Below are 20,140 nucleotides of genomic sequence, written 5' to 3'. Positions count from 1 at the left end.
TGTTATTCACTTCTAGCATTGCAATGCATGCTAGGAGGCATGTTGGGCAACAACAGTGTTGACAGCAGGTGGCAGCAGAGGTTGACTGTCTCCCCCAAGGGAGCAGTGATGGCCAAATGAAACTCTTGAAGCAATGAAACTTTGCAGCCAATTTGTTCAAAGCTTCATTGTGATTCATTTGGTCTTATTACAGTCGCATGATGCCGCTGTCAAATTACGTGTTACCGGTTAACTCATTTGCTCCCAAAAACGTATAAATACGTTCTATTTTTAATTGTTTCAGTGTCCCAAAAACGTATTTATGCATCTTTTACGTTTTTTTTTTTTTCACAAGAGACATCTCTAGGTTCTGATGCAACTTTGCTCCAAAGCACAATGCTGAAAATCCATTTTAAAGCAATAAAACTGGCCACTGGAGGGCAGCAGCGCATTTTGTAAGACCTGCGACCCGATTCAACGGAACGAACGGCCGGGCCGCGGAAGACGACCGAATGGACGACCATGAGAACGTCAAGCATGCCAGGCATTGAAGTTGGAGCAGGACGACTGGGAGGACGTCCGGGACGCCAGGCGACGAACGACCAAGTGCGACGACCAAGAGGACGTTCAGGATGCCAGGCGGCGGACGACCGAGCAGAACAACCGGGAGGAAGCCCGGGATGCCAGGCGCTAGACGACCGAGCATAACGACCGGGACCACCAGTGCAGTGGACGATGCTGTTGAGTCCGTGCTGCTTGCCGAGCAGAGCCCGTACCACTGTGCTCGGCCGCTCGCGCGCGTCCCCCGCGACCCTCCAGTGTCCCGCGACTCAGCTGGAAACGCGCACGGCCAAACCAATTCCCCCCCACGAACACAACATGCCCCACACAAGTTCCCCAGGCGAACTCCGCCACGAGGCAGTGGTCACCACAAAAGAAAGACTAAAAAAAATCCATCTTGATGAGACAGGCGGTGATGAGGGAAAAGTTTACCCTGGCTGTCGCAGCCACAACAGCGTCATCTCTCAGTTGAATAGTTTAGTTATGAGTAAATAAATTGTTACTTTGCTATCAAAAGCTCTATTTGTCTTGTCGTTTATGTTATTTTGTAGCAGGAAAACCTTATTCAGATGTTTGGGATGTCACAAAGCAAAAAATACTGTAGCTGTGTTAAAGTCAAAGCTATGTTTGAAATGTATGCTTTTACAAAAAGCTTAATTCCTCTGTTTTTTCATCAGAAATTGGAAAATTGCTCAAACTAAGCTATTTTCTAATGCTGATTTCTAAAGAATTTTAAAAGATATGAACTAACTTTTTTTTCTGCTGAAAGAAGAGAGTCTAATCTTTCTTTTGGTGGGGTCCATGTTTATATAGCAATAGAACAGAATTTTCTGTGAGCCTTGCAAAATCAGTCAAAATCCAGTAAAACAGCCGGGAGCGAAGGGGGTTGCACCGATGAAAATGGCTGGGAGTGAATGAGTTAATATCTTTAATATCCCATAATACAGTGAGGTCAGCTGCGGCTTATAGTCCAGTGCGTGAGAAATTTGGTGGGTGGAGGCTTGTAGTCAGATGCAATTTATAGTCCGAAAAATACGGTATATGCAACAAACTCGTCCTTATTCTTAACTCTTTGGCTGCCACTGATGGCAATAGACGCCAGCTAGCGACAAATTACCAGCAATTTAAATTCACAGCAGAGGGATGAAAAGAGCCACATAATTCTCTACATTTAGTTGTAAAATGTGGCAAGAATACTGCACTTGAATAGGAAATAATATTTGCTCAGAGGTGAATGGAAAATTGTACATGGATAATTCCTGGCTACTATATACAGTATACACAAAAGTGAACATGAACAATGATGAGAATAGTCAGCAGCAATGTGTGTGGCAATTTGACAGGAATAGACAATACCATACTGTACATGAAGATGTAAATGTCAAACCCCTTGAATAAGTAGGTACTACTGTATACAGTTAAAACCTCAAGTTTACATTAGGAATATAAAAAGACATACACTTCCTCTCTCAGTGTGACATGATAGCTGTAAAAAGTGTTCCTCTTTCAGGTGAAATAGGATGACCAAAATTCCTTCTCTCGGCTAAATTAAACAATTAATGAAATGATACAAACCAAGATACCAGAAAAAAATTGGACTTGCTTAATCTTATATAGGGCAAATGACTAATTTTGGTAATTCAACATACAGCCTCATAAATACCTGACATCCATATCACATTCTTGGGCAAGTAGGCAACAATATTAACAAGTGTGGCCTGCTAAAATCGACCTAACAAAGAAAAAGTTCAATCAGATTTCTTGTTGGACAGTGGAGAAAAAAAAAACAATAAAATCAACATAAATTGATCAATTATTTTATATTTGGTTATTTTTCATGACTACACTTTTAATTTTAAACTAAGAACAGACTTACACATTAATTGAGTTAAACATCATTGATTTTTCTCTCCCGTTAGCCCTGTAATGCACTAATTATGATTTTTTGAAAATGTTTTATCCTTGATCTCACTGGCTGCCATTAAATCCATCTGAATCCAGTCCATGTGAATGCTCATTATTCAGGACCATTGACGGTCCCAGACGTCCAATCCATTTTGACTGGGAGGAGTTCATTCTTTCGCCCATCCCAGTCAAAATGGATTGTATGTCTGGCGCCGTCAATGGTCCTGAAACATGTGCATTCACATGGACTCTAGTGTAACGTAATGGACTGGTTGGCAACAGTGTTGTTAATAACATCGTTATTTTTTTCAGTAGGGAGTAATCTAATTAATTACTTTTCCCATCTTTGCAAAGCCGTTACCGTTACTGAGGATGTAAGGGAGCGTGTTACTACATTTTGGTTGAATGAGGCGCAAGTTGTCTGATTTTATCACAATTGCCTAGGAGATATCATAGCGGAAGGGGGGAGGAAGGAAGGCTGTGACGCCGTTGCAAACACGATAATCATTGGCTAGGTGGCTCGGAGCGTAAGCATAGCATTTGCATTCTCATTAGCATTAGCATTTATTTTTTTTTTTACATACAGTTCGTGGCGTCCAGGTGGATACAATTAATTAAAAATAATGTACTGTTTTTCTGCTGAATCTGCATTATCATCACCAAGTTGGCATTGTCCTTGTAGACGCTACAATTTAATAATATATATATTTTTTAATTACCAAAAATAGTCACTTGCCCTAAACTTTTCTTGAGTTACATATCCATGAAACTTTAAAGTGCATGTGACACGAAAAAGCATGTTTATTTCATAATACACGCGGTATTTTATGCTCCTGAATGATATGGACCGCTTGGCTGTGTGTGGAAGCGATCGCTATATTTATTTCGTTTTTTGAATCCCGCACCATGAAAATGAGTGAGTTCCGGCTTCGGTCTTGCATTGAGGAGGAGGGGGCTGTGACGTGTACGGGTGAAGGCGTCCTCTCACTAAACAGCCGTACTGTTGTGTATGAGGACTAAGGATTCAGCTGATTTTGCGGATTAATACGTTTATTTTTCACATCACGCCAGCCAAACAGCTGCAGAAAAATCTTGCTTTATGAGGGATAGGCGTGTGCGCCTTTTTGGAGTTTCAAAAGGTTCCCATTCACCGTGGATATTGGCCAGAACAAGCCCTACTACTGTGGGACCATTGGACTTACGAAGAAGTGAGTAAACATCTTGTTTTGTATTATGCCAAATACGAATACAGCGATGACAAAGTAAACACTACAAACTTTCTTTAAATAAAGGACTACTTACATTTGATCATTGATAGGCATATGAAAAGCTCTCCTCATGCAAATTAGCTGCACGTTAGCTGCATAACAACTGCAGCCGCCCTGCTCCGGGGAACGAACTGTAAATTGCTCTCCGCCGGGTGGTTTGCCGATCCGCGAAGACAATCGACAACCCAGTGGTCATGTCAAATAAGCCGGGCTAGTTATGTGTGATTTTCCGCTTCGAAGACTTTGAAACGTCACTCGGTTCGGGTTAGCATGTCGGTTAGCTGTCACCCCTCTTGGTTTGTTTACATTCTCTGAAGCCGGGGAAGGGAAATGACATATGTCCGATTTAGGTGTCATGAAATATCATTCGGGATGTGCGACAGTAAAGGTGAAGTTGACAGTTTTGACCATTATGGAGTAATTTTGCCATGTCGTCCTGAATAAGTGCATTTTGATTATTTCATATTCCATTTAGCACAAGACTGTTATTTGTCATGACCATGCCATTTATTTAGCAATTGGGGAAAATACTTGGATAAGAAGAATATCCTGTAAAAATCATTGTGAATAGCTCCCCCTCGACAGGGGTGACTGGTCCTTCTCAAGCCATTTTTTTAGTTATTGGGGAAAAATACTTGGATAAAAAGAATATCCTGTAAAAATATTGGAGTAGAGAGACTGAAACAATGACATTTTGCGGCTCTCTTCGTCGCGTTTTCCTCGTTCTGAGGGGGACCTCAATGGGCTGAATAGTAGAACCAATGAGCCCAGTCACCCGCTGACGTCATCCACCTCTTGGGGACGCTAGAGCCCTATAATGGTAGGCGTGGCTAACCGGCAGATTAAATGACTAATTTCTCGTCATCTGTGCTTTGCTAAATTGTTGTATATAGTCGAATCGTCTCAAAATATGATTCTAATTCACATAATAATGCTATTTAAGACTTTTTTTCTCCTGTCATATGCTCTTTAATGAAAACAACAAGAGCAAAGATAGGAGAGGCAGGAGATTCAGAGCCTCACCTACATACTGAAAAAAAAAAAAAAAAAAGATTAGGGGTGTGATGATACACACAAGTCACGGTTCGTACGTATCTCGGGATAGGCGTCACGGTTCATTGCAGATTCAGTACAACATAAAGACAAAAACTTTTTTTTCCTCACAACCTTTTAAAGTTAGTATACTGTGTTTAATTCAGTTAATATAAACAGATTTTTTGTGAAAGATGTTATTGAATGTATAATGTAATAACGTGTAGAACATGAAAGGTAACATCAGTTACTTTACTGAGTAACTCATTACTCTTACGTAGAGGTCACTGAGTTACTCAATTACTTTCATTTGTAACTGTAACTAATTACTATTTTAAAGTAAGATTAACATCACTGGTTGCCAACCGTAGAGACAAACAACCATTTACGCACCCACTCAAATCTATGGACAATTTGGAGTGTTCAATCAGCCTACTATGCATGTTTTCAGGCTATGGCAAGGCAAGGCAAATTTATTTGTATATCACAATTCAACACAAGGCAATTCAAAGTGCTTTACATCACATGAAAATCCACGATCAGAGATAAACTGATTCATAAAAATCACACTAAATCAAAAGAAAGTTAAAACAAAGACAATTGAACCAGGAAATAAAATTATACATAAAATGAATAAAAACTAAATAGCTTGAAATTGGAAATATAAAGAGAGTTATGGACATGCTATAATAATAAAAATTTCTTTAGCCTTGATTTGAAGGAGATAAATGTTTCAGCACACTTCAGACCTTCAGGTAACTTGTTCCGGAGGTGAGGAGCATAATAACGAAATGCTGCCTCACCCTGATTGGTTTTTGTTCTTGGAACATACAAGAGACCGATTCCAGACGACCTTAGGGGTCTAGATGCTTCATAGGGATCCAACAAATCAAGCATGTATTTTGGTCCAAGGCCATTAAGTGTTTTGGAGGAGAGAGCCCCCACAGGCATGGGTAGAATATGCAAACTCCGGAACGGGAGCCTGTACCAACAATCTCAGAACTGTGAGTCAGTCGTGCTCACCACTATGCCAGTTAAAGGTTTTATGTGTCCAAAAAAAAATGTCACTTGCTCTAAAGGCTTAAAGGTATTGAGTACCAACTTTTGAATAGCTGTCCACTGTCCCTGAAAGGGGTAAGCTTAAGAGAATGCTTTTGGGCTATCAGTTTGGTTCTAAGGACAGTGTTCCCCAACTTTTATTGAACCAAGTTCACGTACTGGACACTAGAAGAAATTGCTGAAACCCATGTTACTGTACACAAGCTAAATTCCATCTAGAGAAAGGGTTAGTAATGTTTTTGCTGATGAAAGTCAAAGCTGCTGAATCTCCCCTCCCATGCCACACTCCCAGCCCCAAGCAGGGAAAAGCAATAGGAAGCCAGTGTAATAAAAGGCTCTGACATTGATGGGAGCATTTCCCAAACACTTAGGTCCTTAAGTCGTTTGGGCTGCAGGGGCCCCAGGACTCCACCAGTTATTGTCGACGTGCTGTGGACAGAGCTGGCTGCCAGCGCCTCTTTCTGTTTGTCTGTCTGTCTTGGCGTCAGCTGTGAAACACGTAACATCACCTGTGGTAGCAGTGGCTGCGGGCGAGGAATTTCAGCATGCTTGTTCTTATGTACAACCATGTGTTACGCCTAACCATGCAGAAATTCTACACACAACTGTGAGGGAGACTTCTTGGGATGTGCAGAAAAATATTTCTCTTTAAAGTGAATTCAAAGTGAATTTTTCATGGCAGAGTCTGATGAAGAAACTGCAAAGCAGAAGAAAAACACAACTCATATCTCAAATCATTTTAGGACTATATGAAAATGCAATTACCGTAATTCACGGACTATCAACTTCACTTGACTATAAACTGCACCCATCATATTTTAAAAAAAACAGCAAAAAAAAAAACAAAAACAAAAAACAACAACAAAAAACCATAAGCCACAGGTGTCCACATTGTACACAAAAAAATGTGATTTGTGTAAAATTCATATACAGCATAAAATACACTGGACTATAACCTCGGGGTACAAAGTGGGAGAAAAAAGTAGCAGTTTATAATCCGAAAATTACGGTAATCTATTACACATGACCCCTCTATTAAAGGGGGGCAGAGGGTCATGTTTAGATTTTACTTTCATGATCTTTCAATCATTCTATATGGTCATTCACTTGTTAAAAATACTGTCGGAGTGGTTTCCCGAGCCATTCACATATTTGACAAATTGTCACATTTCACCTGTCTGCCGGTGGGGCCTGCTGAAACGCTCGGTGGTACTTAGCTCCACCTCTTTCCCTCACCTCCCTATACTGGCTAAGCCCTGTACCTAGTCAAGTACTGGATGATAGTTAGGAGTTTGTTATGACGTGCGCCCAGTGCAGTTGAAGAAGCGAAGCAAACACAGCGAGTTCATTTCTCAGTTTCAATAGTTTATTTTGGTGGCGTCTTGTAACTTATCTCAAATGCTCTTCATCCAAATAAAAGTGACAAACCAAAAGACTCAAAAACGTATTTAAAACGGAACACACAAAAATGATACATTCCAGCACACTGCACTAAGCCACAGTCAAAAACTGTTTTGCCCTCCTAACTACCAACACCTGTGACATGATAAGCTGTCATTTTACGCATACCGGGGCTGATTCCAGGTCAGTGGACTAACACGATTTACAACCCCTAGTGGTTAGGTGTAAAATTGCAAATAATAACACAAATCAGGAATATGGCTCTTACACTCCCCATCTGCTCTGACGTGTACGGCAATGCTCCCCTTCCCCGCGCCCCACTTCTACTCCCCTGCGGCTCGCATCCACTCCCCTTCCCCTCAAGACAAGTTTACATGTAATGCTACAGTTTGGCTAATACTTAGCACTTAGGCACACTACAAGTGGGGGGAAATTTTTGATTTGTATTTTTTGATGCAAGAAAAAGCGTGACGAAGGGGGTTAAGTTTGTTAGGGAGACAGTCTCACTTCCAGTCGTTTGAGACAGACATAATGCAAAGACATGTTTATATTAACCGTTTAAGGCCTGGGCCTATTTCGTCGATTTTGCATGCCTTTGATGTTGCCTTTATATTTCAAAGATAAAATTGTTCACAATGGTCTGGTTGGGTCCCTTTTTTTCAGGACACATTAACCTTCATGTCCAAACTGTTGTTTTCTTCAGTGACCAATTATAATCAACATTTTGGTCCCAAAATGACAAAAAAAAAAAACAACATTTTTTGTCAAAATTTGTAATATTGATGTCCCATTGACAAGCCAACATGCTCAACGAACCGTTTTGAAGTTTGATAGAAAACAAAATAAGACTGAATAGTGTTATATTTGGTAATTCAACAGAAACAGCAGGTATGGTCATCTGTGTTTTTGTCCTTTCTACATACTATGGTCAAAACGGCTTAGTATATGCAGTAGACCAACAGTGCAAAACAGTGACATACCATCAAACATAAAATGGTTTGGAGGATATCTTCTTTGTGAGGTTAGGTATTGTACCCATTACATTATCAAAGCATTATACATACAAACGGTAACACTTTATAATAAGTATCCATTTTACTAGTTAATAGATCATGAGTAAACTGTTGATAAATTATTTATTGTTGATTTGTGAAGTCATTTTTAACAGTTTGTTAAGGATTTAATGGGTGTTCCAATATGGTTGACCCCATTCTAAATGCCCATGCTTGTAGATGGATCTTAATAAAACTATATACACTTTATGTTGAAGGTCATAAGTTTTATTGGTTAAATATACAAAGAAAAGTACAAATATTTGTTGGTTCTATGGCAGATTTTCATAAATGTGCAACATGAGCGCTGCCTGCAAAATGCCTTGTCAAAATGCCTTTTCTTTTGAAGTGAACGGCATTTCTTAACCTGAAAAGATAGAAATGCCAAACGTTACACACAAAAACTTGAAACGTTTCTACATAAACTGTGTTTCAGGTTAAGAACACCCTATAAATGCTTAACAAACTGTTAACAAATACTTCACAAATCAACAATAAATCATTTGTCAACAGTTTATTAATGATCTATTAACCTGTAAAATGGATAGTTATTATAAAGTGTTACCAAGTATTTAAAAAAATATTTACAATAAACCAGTTCAGTTTAATTTCTTAAGGCATGCCACTCAGTTTTGTCCTAGAACTAGACATAGGGCTACTACGTCACACAGCCCACACTTCCAGAGGGGGTGTCCTTCTCCTTCAGCCCTTTGCGCACCACTGTCTCTCTTCTCACTTGTGGACTCATCCGAAAAAAAGATGACAAATCTGGCCCATCCTTTTCCTCGAGTTGATGAAATAACACAATTGTTTGAGCTAAATTTATTTTTCGATTCATTCCACACATTTCACAATGTCGCTCGCTCAATCCAACTGGCTGTCGCTTGCTACTTCACCTCCCTCTCATTAGACGGCGCCTCGCTCGGCAAAATATTAAAAGTTTTTGGATGATGTCCGTCTTTTGTGACCTCACAATCGCTAGACTTCAAGTAAAAACGGGCGGGGACTGTTTGCGGGCTTTCTTGTGTACCGTCTTCAGAAGAAGCTTCCTCCTGGGGTGACAGCCATGCACACCAATTTCATGTAGAGTGCGGCGTATGGTCTGAGCACTAACAGGCTGACCCCCCACCTCTTCAATCTCTGCAGCAATGCTGACAGCACTCCTTTAACGAGTCACAGAGTCACATGACATTTTGGAGGGAAAATGACAAGCAGTACTCAATTTGGACATTTAGGGATGTACGTTTTTTCAAAGTGGTGTACTCTCTTTTGTTGCCAGGGGTTTAGATATTAATGGCTATATTTTGAGTTATTTTGAGGGGAAAATAAATTAACTCTGTTATATAAGCTGCACACAGACTACTTTTCATTGTGTCAGTCTCATTTTGCCAGTGTTATCCCATGAAAATATATACTTAAATATCTGCAGACATGCGAGGGGTGTACTCACTTTTGTGATACACTGTAGATGCTTTTAAAAATAATATATCGGCCTTAAATATCGGCTTAAAAAATCGTTTGTGGATATCACCAATCGGCTGAAATTTTTGTAGATACTGTATCTGTATCAGCAACGGCATTTGAAAATCACATATTAGTCGACCTATAGTAACAAGTAACAATTATCGTTTTGTTATTTTTTTGAGGTAAAAAAGACCACCCAACCCACTTTTTTGGAGCTTTTGAGCAATTTCTTAATCCCTCTGTCGTTCCTTTTTCACTGGATTAGGTTCATGCACAAGGCCCCTTCTCATGCTAGTGGATTGCTTATGACAGGCCCTTATGCGGACACCTTGACTGCCACGAGCAATTACTCAAAATACGCAAGAGAGGGCCACAGTCGGGCTGACCCGTGAGGAGGGTCAGTGGTCGAGAGACAGGGGCTAAGAGGCACTTTTGTAGCGAGTGGGTTGAATGAAGGAAAGACAAACACCTCGCTGCTAATTCTTGGTGGAAAAATAGAGAAAAATGCTGTTTTGTCTTTCTCCCCTGCAACACTTGGAACCAATCTTGAGTTTCATGGGGGAATGATTGTTGACAGTTTAAATCAAAGAAAAATAAACTCATGTTGCAAATTGTGAGCAGATCTGAACATGGTTTTGTTTGTTTTGTTTTTTTAAACTCCATTACAGCAGGGGGCACAGTGTTGGCATGGACAACACTGAAATCAAACTTGCACGGTTATTTGCGAAATATGCAAAGTGGGGATTCAATGTGCTCTTATTTGAAAAGGAACATGAACATGCAGAGAAACTAGTGTTTCGTCCAAATGATTATCCCATCGAATGGACAGACATCTTCTTGTGACATCTCTGTAAATGTGAAACCATGAAGATTCCTAATTTTTAACACACATTTAAGATAAATTTAGAAGACCATGTAACTATCTGCAACGATCTTCAATTCTCACACCCTCCCCACTTCATTGAGTAAACCTGACAGGCCTACAGTCTCTCTCTTTCCTACTCTCTGTCTTTGTGTTCTGCTTTATTTCACTTTAAATCAGGGAGGGATTCATGATGAGTGGGCATACCGGGTTGAAAGAGTTCATTGTGCATGTGATACGTGGTGCGCTGTACTAATACAAGAAAGATAATTTGGACTATTTTTTAACTTTAGACACATCAGTAAAGACCTATTCTATTCTATTCTATTCTATTCTATTCTACTCTACTCTACTCTACTCTACTCTACTCTACTCTACTCTACTCTACTCTACTCTACTCTACTCTACTCTACTCTACTCTACTCTACTCTACTCTACTCTACTCTACTCTATCTGACATGGATCCAATTGAGCATGTATTTTACTTGTTGATGACAAAACTCACCTGAAAATGCCCCAGTAACAAGCAGCGTGCAAATAATTAATCACAAAAAGAGAGTTTTGTTGATGATGTTTTATTTGTCCTTTTACTTTTCTTCCCTTTAACCCTTAATGGGGTGGTATTTTAACTCATTTATTGCCACTGACGGCACTAGACGTCCAATCCATTTTGACGCTTACACTTGTATACCAAATGTTACAATTGTGGCCTACATGGCTCATAATGTAATGTCAACATATGAGCATGTATAACCCCCCCCAATTACCAAAAGCAGGAACTTGCCCTCTAAAGTACAGTTGTCTAATATTATCAGGCAGTTAATGATATCGGTCGATGAAAGCATTTGGAAATGATATTGGCTGATATCCCGGTTTGCTTTTCATTATCGGTTTTAGGCCAAAGTGAATGTAGAAGTACAAAATCCTTGAACAAATTCCTTTGCACAAGGTCTGATCACAGCTCAGCACAGCAGTCATGCTTATTGACCATTAGATATCTCCAAACTAAGATGCTTGGGATTTGTTTTGGGAGCAGACCATTTGCATTCATATTGCAAAATTTAAATGAACAATAAATGATTGAAAAATAATGAATTATAAACGCATTACTACGTACTGCATGACCGGAAAGAAATAGTCAGTAAGAAAACTAGAAAAGTAATAAACTACAAAAAATCTGATGGCTTTGGCATGTCCTATGACTGCCTGCCTGTATTTTAATCCTTTTGTCGCACCCTAGTTGCTCTTTGGGGTAACTACTGTAAACGTAATTTGATTTTGAATGTTTCCTTTTATTTAGTAATGGCCATTTTTGCTCATTTCAATTTATGATGACGATAACGAAAATATTTCGTCAACGAACAATCTTTTCATGACGATGACGTCACGATGACGCGCTGAAATCGTCTTGGGAGACTAAAACATAACGAGATGGAGGCCAGTTGTTGTCTGACAACACGAGAACAAGATTAAAATTCGCCATAGTTTCCGCCATAAATTCACAATGTGTGACATATTCTTATTGTATGTGTAGTTACTAGCATGCATTTAGCAGTGTTTGGTTGTGTCACTCAGTTTTGCTTTCTTATCTTGGCTAGATATGCCATGTTGCTCTAGCCTTTAGAGGTCTGTGCTGAGTGCTTATCACACACAAAACTAACTTAACTAGCGTTAGCGTGGCATTCGCATTAGCATAGCGGTCGTATTAACATTAGCATTTAGCACGGTGACTTTTCTTAAACTCTTGGAAAACATTTGACATACGGTTCGTGGCGTCCACTTGAGTATAATTAATTGCAAATAATTTGCTGTTTTCCTGCTGAGTGTGTATTATCATCATGAAGATGTGGATGTCCTTGTAGTCAATTATGTGCTCTTCTGTTATGTTCATTCGAAATTGTTGGAAAACTTTATTTGTTTATTCATGGACTAAAACTTTTGAAGTTTATAGACGAAAACATTTTGAGAATTGTCAACTAAAACTACACGAAATCTGTCGTGAGTTTTAGTTGACTAAAACTAGAAAAAGACGATCACATTTTGAAATGGCTAAAATATGACTAAGACTAATAACATTGTATTTTCGTCCAAAAGACTAAGACGAAAATTAAAATGGCTGCCAAAAACAACACTGATCCAAACTGAATTGGATGTGTGTCAAACGATCAAAATTTTTAGTCGAGTTAATTACAGCTTAAAAATTAATTAATTATAATTAATCGCAATTAATCGCAATTCAAACCATCTATAAAATATGCCATATTTTTCTGTAAATTATTGTTGGAATGGAAAGATAAGACAAAAGATGGATATATACATTCAACATACGGTACATAAGGACTGTATTTGTTTATTAAAACAATAAATCAACAAGATGGCATTAACATTATTAACATTCTGTTAAAGCGATCCATGGATAGAGGGACTTGTAGTTCTTAAAAGAAAAATGTTAGTACAAGTTATAGAAATTTTATATTAAAACCCCTCTTAATGTTTTCGTTTTAATAAAATTTGTAAAATTTTCAATCAAAAAAATAAACTAGTAGCCCGACATTGTTGATGTCAATAATTACTTACACAATGCTCATGGGTGCTGAAGCCTATAAAATCAGTCGCACCCAAGCGCCAGCAGAGGGCGGCAAAACTCCATAAAACACAACAAGTGAGCGTTTCACTGTACTGTCATTTAAATCTGTCTGAGTGGGGCATCTGAGTTAATTGCGTCAAATATTTTTATGTGATTAATTAAAGAAATTAATTAACGCCCGTTAACGCGATAATTTTGACAGCCCTAATGTAAACTAAAGCGCAATCACATTCATAAATAAATGGCTTCTGGTTTTTGAAATGTAAATAAACCAATCTATTGTGATAAAACAACAAAATTGCAATAACTGCATTAACCATCAAAGTGAAGTCTAACTGTAACGGTAGTCTTGAAACAAATCTGAATAAGGAAAAACATTGCAATAAAATAATGCAAACTGGTTAAACTTGAGAGTAGCTGAGATCTGTCATGACAGAATATCGCTTCAATGATATCTGGCGACATCTAGCGTCGTGAATGGGAGAGTAGCTGAGATCTGTCATGACAGGTCATCACTTCAATGATATCTTGCGCCATCTAGCGTCGTGAATGGGTATAATGTTTAGACCGCGAATATAAGACGACCCCCTCTTTTTCAGTCTTATGTCAATGCAAAAAACACCGTCTATATATTCGGGCCAATACGGTAATATTTATGGACATGCATTTCTAAAGCAATGGACCAAGGTTTTTGCACTTCTTTTTCATGCTCTTTACCTCCTGAATCCCTCTGGCCTTGCCTCTTTTTGACACATCATGATGAAAAAGTGTGTGCAGCGGCTCAGCTGTTCCGCATGTGTAGTGTGTACGTCAGATCAAATTAGGCCCTTCTGACAAAAGGGCCTTTTTACCGCAGGTGGATGACGGGGGGTTGTTGTGGAGGGGTCTCAAACGCCAACCAGCCAATCAGTAAGTTAATCAGTGAACCTGCCAGTCAGACTGCAGAACTGCCAGCACTAGGGATTATTTGGACTGGTGGATTTGGACAATTTGTTCCTTTGTTTCTCAAACAAAAATGCCTGAAGAGAGTATCCGTGAGTGTCTAGACTTCCTGAAAATGTCCCAATGTCGTCATCATTATTATCTTGGAACATCTCGGACCGCTGATAGTGATCATCCCCTTGTAAAGCTGAAATATCACCGTTCTTGACTTAGTTGATCGCCCGACAGCAGTTGGCGATCTTTGTGGAAAATGCAACCCGTGAAAGTTCATACCACTCTCGTTATCTGATGAATTACATTCTGTTTCCACCAAGCCATTCAGTTTGTTTCCTCATGGTAAATCCAGTTAATCCTGATTGGTGGTTTAAATATCCACCACAAGGTGTACTAGTGGGATAACGATAGCTGCTCTGGCTAAGTACTGCTAGCGTGACAGCATGACAGCAAGAGTGCATTTGGTGAATTATAGGGTGTCCTTATTTTAAACGTGATGTTTCGAGGTTACCACTAGCAATACACTAAGAGAAAAGTAGCATCATAAATTGTAATATGCTGACTCTTACCCTACTGAGTCAAACCATGCTGGCTGGTGGAAGCAGACGTGTAATATAGGCACATATTACTCACAGCCACCTCACGGGTGTCGTGGAAACCATAACAAGGCTGCAGCAGTGCAGTCTGACTTATTGCGTTTAATCCATCTAATTGTTTAGTTTCATAGAATAGGACTCAGTCTGCCTTGGAACTAATTCTGTCTGGGTATTCTATTTAATTCGCCACACTGGGCTTTAAGCTCTTCGAAAGGCAGGCTGCGCCCTTTACCCTCCTCCATCCCCACCCTTTTAAGAGTATAAACCCATTATCTTCTCCATCCTAAAGGAGCAAGTAGGTGCAGGAGAGTGATTCTCTCAAGGAGTGGTATTGGAAGCAGAGAGGTGACAGGCTGCAAATAAGACTCGATGCAAGCCGCATATTTGCATGAAAACGTGGCAAAGCGTGAAACGGATTCGAAATGAGCTGAAGGGATTCGACCAATGTCACATGCGTGGAATTCAAAAGAATGGGAGAGCTTAAAATCTTAAAAATCCAAATTGTTTCATTCAAAACAATGCTACTCTAAGAAGGGGTTTGGAGGGGGGACTGATTGGTCAGTTGGTTGCGTGGCTGAACGTTGATAATCCACACTTGCAAATCCCATGCGTTTAGTCATATTATTCCAGGCCCTTAAGGCTCCCATTGTGGCCGTCGGCGGGTGCGCTGCTGTCTGATCCCCCCCGCGGGGACAACAATGCCGGCATTCAAGACCGCTCGCCGCTGCTTGACGGCCAAACTTCAGGTGCGAATCGGCTTGACAAGCCGCTGGCTTATATTAAATGACCTGGGAGGTGACCTCCAAGTGTATGAGGGGGTGGTCAAAGGAAGAAACAGTAAGCATTTGTAAGATTAATTGAAAGAATTTCAGAGCGGTAGTTATGCCAAATTCAAGGGAAATTGAAAAAGATGTTGGTGAAGTCGTAGAACTGAATGAAATGCAGATACATTGTATGCGTATATATGAACAAGCAACAGAAAAAGTAATTCTCTTTCTGATCCATTTTTTATTTTTCAGGATTTAACAATTAATATAAATTAAATTTGCTTAAGAGACTGAGGTTATTTTCACGCTTTGTCCTCGAGGTATTTGTTTTCTACCATGACAATCTGTATTCAGTTGACCTGAAATGAGCTCAGTTTGTTTCATGGCTATGGAGGCTTTTACCCTTTGTAATTCAAGTGACTATTTTTGGCAATTAAAACTAACTTCAAACACTTGGTAACGTATCAGTTTTGGTTGGTTTTAGCGACGCCGATGGACAAAAGCGGTAATGTTTTGCCTTAAGGAAGACTGCATTTCCCATGAGGACCAGCGCTGTGTTTCTCATGAGGACCAGCGCACACCTGCAGTGTCGTAAAATGACCAATCAATCAAAAATCAATCTCCCGGCTGCCTGCAAACAATATTTATTTAAAGTGGCTGTGTGAAGGATGAATAGTAATAAGGTAATGAATCCCGTTGTGGCTAAACAAGAGCATATGACGGTTAGCAACTGTGTGGCTTAGTGTGGCTAACACCCCCACCCAGAGGTTGCGCTAGACATTTTTGTTGTCTGTCATTTTGACTGACAGGGTCATAAAAATCCGGTCATAATCTATTTTTACCCGTCACTTAAATTTTTAAAATGATAATGATGACATATTCAATAGTATTTTTAGTTTTCATTCATTTTTAATTAATATTGTAACTCTGCTTACCGCCAACAACACCAACAAAACAACAACTCCGCCCCCAAAGAAAAAGAGGCAACTATATAGACCCCAATCACCAACGTCACACAATTATCTTAATTGTGGTTGTCAGCCCAAAATCTTCAAAATATATATTAAATGCATCTTACCAGATATAAAATGACTACTACATAGTCTGTGGTGATCGTTTGGTGCCCAGATTTCTTGTCGAATTACAGCAGTCCATCTCGCTCTCCTCTTCGGGTCTCTCAGAATACGGTAGAACTTCAAGTCTCTCCGTCTATCTTCTCTGTTACTGCAACCAACCGCCACACACGCCTTCACCATTTTGATTATTAATGTTAACGAGCAGAAAAACACGCCGTAATAGGAGGCATGTACATAGCGGTAATGTGTAAACACGACGAGCTGACACACAATATGGCGGCTCCAGTCAGGGGGGCGGAGTTGTGACGTCATGTGATTGGGGTCTATACACAGGTGGCAATCTAGTCCACCAATTGGATGACGCGCTGGCACACCGGGTGCACCAATAAGAACCTCGCGTTGATGTGTCAATCACGGTGCCGCCGCCAGACCCCGGTGACGCTACAATATTCTGACAGAATAGCCAACGACGTCATGCATTAAGAGAGACAATAGCTAATTAATATGCTCACTCGCCACCCTGTGGTCTGGGGTGTGAATTGCAACCTGTCAAAATGACGGACGGACTTCAGTTTTTTCCGTCACCGTTTTAAAAAACCGGTCAACGACGGAAAATATTCGGTTAACGCGACCCCTGCCCCCACCCCACCCGAACTGGACAGCGCTGACGAGTTCGGTTGGGGGGGGGGGGGGGGGGGGGGGGGCTATCATGGCAGCAAGTGAAAGCCGGACCAATGTTTATTCTGTATATCCTGTTGGCTTCCCTGTTTTTTTCCTCAGACAAAACTTTTTGTCTCTTTTGTTGCTCTGCCATCTTTGCAGAATTCAAATATATTCAAGTATGGCCTACATGACCCAGAATGTGATGTCCACATATATTCTGACGCCAAGTTGCAATTATGTAATTATGTTTTATATATATTAAATATTATATATATGTATATATACATATATATTAATAATTATATATTTTTATCATTATTATTTATCATTCATCAAAATTATAATCAAATACAATTTTATTAATACAAAATGAATAAAATAAAACGCAAATACGATATGGGCCCCAATAGCACCCCAAGGTTGGGTATTTTTATTGTTTATTTGTTTGTTATTTCGTAGTACTTAATTCATTGCATGGCGTTGACAACAATGAACAAATAAAAATCATTTAATTAAGGACGACTGGCTGTGAGTACTCACCTTCCAGCGCCATTGACAGCACTAGACGTCCAATCCAATTTGACTGGGGAGGGTGGCAGGGATCATTCACTTTCAGCTTCCTCAAGTCAAAATTGGACATATAGCGTCATCAATAGCAGCCAGTGAGTTAAAGGAGTGCCCTATGAATGGTTAAGTTGACTGGCTCCAGTTTTCTTCATGTGTAAACACCGTTATTGGTTTAATTTGGGACTGTTTGCGTTTGCTAAGAAACTGTAGACTAATCCTACTGAGTTTGTTAGGACGCCCAGATTAAGTTTGAACAGGTTCAGTTTATGTTTTTGGCTGTTTTACAACTCTAGTGGTTATGTTGAATTGGTAAAACAGCGTCATGTGACGGAGCCCGAGGCAGAAGTCTTGCTGACAGACGAAAACAAAGCTAAAATAGCTGAATAAATATAACAGCAGAATTTGTTTTTAGAAAATTACTAAAGTTTAAGTAAAATGGCTTTAGGGTGAAATTTCAGATTTTTAATCTACAGTGGGATGCAAAATGACCTATGCAAGTTAATTTATTTTGACCCTTCAAATTTCCACCTGTCTTTGGTGTAAAGTGTTGATGAGAGTCAAACATGAGTGGCAACTTGCCTCAGATAAGATCCTGCTTGAAGTCTTTTGTTGTTAAATTGCGAGGTGTCAGGGGTAGACAATAAGGCAAATTAAGAAGTTTAGAAGTTCACTGGCCCCACTATCAAAACCATTGGCCCAGGTCAACACGTCAATTATTGATCCCAATAATCACGAAAAAGAACAATTTGCTTGAATAACATCTTTTATTTAGCTGGCGATTTTATGAAAAAGTGCAGCAAAACAGCATATCTACCTCATAACTATCGCTTAGTTGTATTTTTTTTGTTACTGCCGCATTTTCCCCAATAATTTAGATGATAAAGAATCAATCCAAACAAAGAAAAATTGGAAAAGAAAAAATTAAAGGGTAAACACATGGAAAAGAAAATCTCGACCACTGCTCGATGTCTGCAATTTCTGCATCGCGACCCTTGTTACAATGGGGTAAATAAGTAGCCATGGAGCTACCATGAGAGACAGAATGTGGAAAAAAAACAGAAAATCACATTGTTTGATTTTTAAAGAATTTATTTCCAAATTAGAGTGGAAAATAAGTATTTGGTCACCTACAAACAAGCAAGATTTCTGGCTGTCAAAGAGGTCTAACTTCTTCTAACGAGGTCTAACGAAGCTGCACTCGTTATCTGTATTAATGGCACCTGTTTTAACTCATTATCGTTATAAAAAACACCTGTCCACAACCTCAGTCAGTCACACTCCAAACTCCACTATGGCCAAGACCAAAGAGCTGTCGAAGGACACCAGAGCCAAAATTGTAGACCTGCAACAGGCTGGGAAGACAATCTGCAATAGGTAAAACGCTTGGTGTAAAGAAATGGAAGACATACAAGACCACTGATAATCTCCCTCGATCTGGGGCTCCATGCAAGATCTCACCCCGTGGCGTCAAAATGATAAAAAGAACGGTGAGCAAAAATCCCAAAACCACACTAGGGGACCTAGTGAATGACCTACAGAGAGCTGGGACCACAGTAACAAAGGCTACTATCAGTAACACAATGCACCGCCAGGGACTCAAATCCTACACTGCCAGACATGTCCCCCTGCTGAAGCCAGTACATGTCCAGGCCCGTCTGCGGTTCGCTAGAGAGCATTTGGATGATCCAGAAGAGGACTGGAAGAATGTGTTATGGTCAGATGAAACCAAAATAGAACTTTTTGGTAGAAACACAGGCTCTCGTGTTTGGAAGAGAAAGAATACTGAATTGCATCCGAAGAACACCATACCCACTGTGAAGCATGGGGGTGGGAACATCATGCTTTGGGGCTGTTTTTCTGCAAAGGGACCAGGACGACTGATTTGTGTAAAGAATGAATGGGGCCATGTATCGAGAGATTTTGAGTGAAAATCTCCTTCCATCAGCAAGGGCACTGAAGATGAGACTTGGGTGGGTCTTTCAGCATGACAATGATCCCAAACACACAGCCAGGGCAACAAAGGAGTGGCTTCGTAAGAAGCATTTCAAGGTCCTGGAGTGGCCTAGCCAGTCTCCAGATCTCAACCCCATAGAAAATCTGTGGAGGGAGTTGAAAGTCCGTGTTGCCCAATGATAGCCCCCAAACATCACTGCTCTAGAGGAGATCTGCATGGAGGAATGGGCCAAAATACCAGAAACAGTGTGTGAAAAGCTTGTGAAGAGTTAGAGAAAACGTTTGAACGTTGGCCTCTGTTATTGCCAACAAAGGGTACATAACAAAGTATTGAGATGAACTTTTGGTATTGACCGAATACTTCTTTTCCACCATGATAGGCAAATAAAATCTTCAGTGTGATTTTCTGTTT

The 20,140-nt window shown here is 39.9% G+C and overlaps 1 protein-coding gene across 7 annotated transcripts in view; it reads left to right on the top strand.

The window, feature by feature from the left end:
- kcnq1.2 (potassium voltage-gated channel, KQT-like subfamily, member 1.2) overlaps positions 1-20,140 on the top strand; it is a 430,571-nt gene that overhangs the window by 97,451 nt on the left and 312,980 nt on the right. Inside the window, exon 16 of one of the 7 annotated variants that reach the window (XM_057836477.1) lies at positions 335-1,048. The exons of the other annotated variants lie outside the window; for them this stretch is intronic. Coding sequence (XP_057692460.1) covers positions 335-353 — 19 coding nt within the window. The 3' untranslated portion in view covers positions 354-1,048. Of the gene's footprint in view, positions 1-334; positions 1,049-20,140 lie in introns of those variants that run through there. 7 annotated transcript variants of the gene reach the window in all.

Source organism: Corythoichthys intestinalis, chromosome 5 (assembly GCF_030265065.1).
Source record: "Corythoichthys intestinalis isolate RoL2023-P3 chromosome 5, ASM3026506v1, whole genome shotgun sequence".
In the NCBI taxonomy this organism is placed as follows: domain Eukaryota; kingdom Metazoa; phylum Chordata; class Actinopteri; order Syngnathiformes; family Syngnathidae; genus Corythoichthys; species Corythoichthys intestinalis.
Note: the sequence above shows the minus strand (reverse complement) of the source record. Positions and strands in the feature narration are given on the sequence as shown.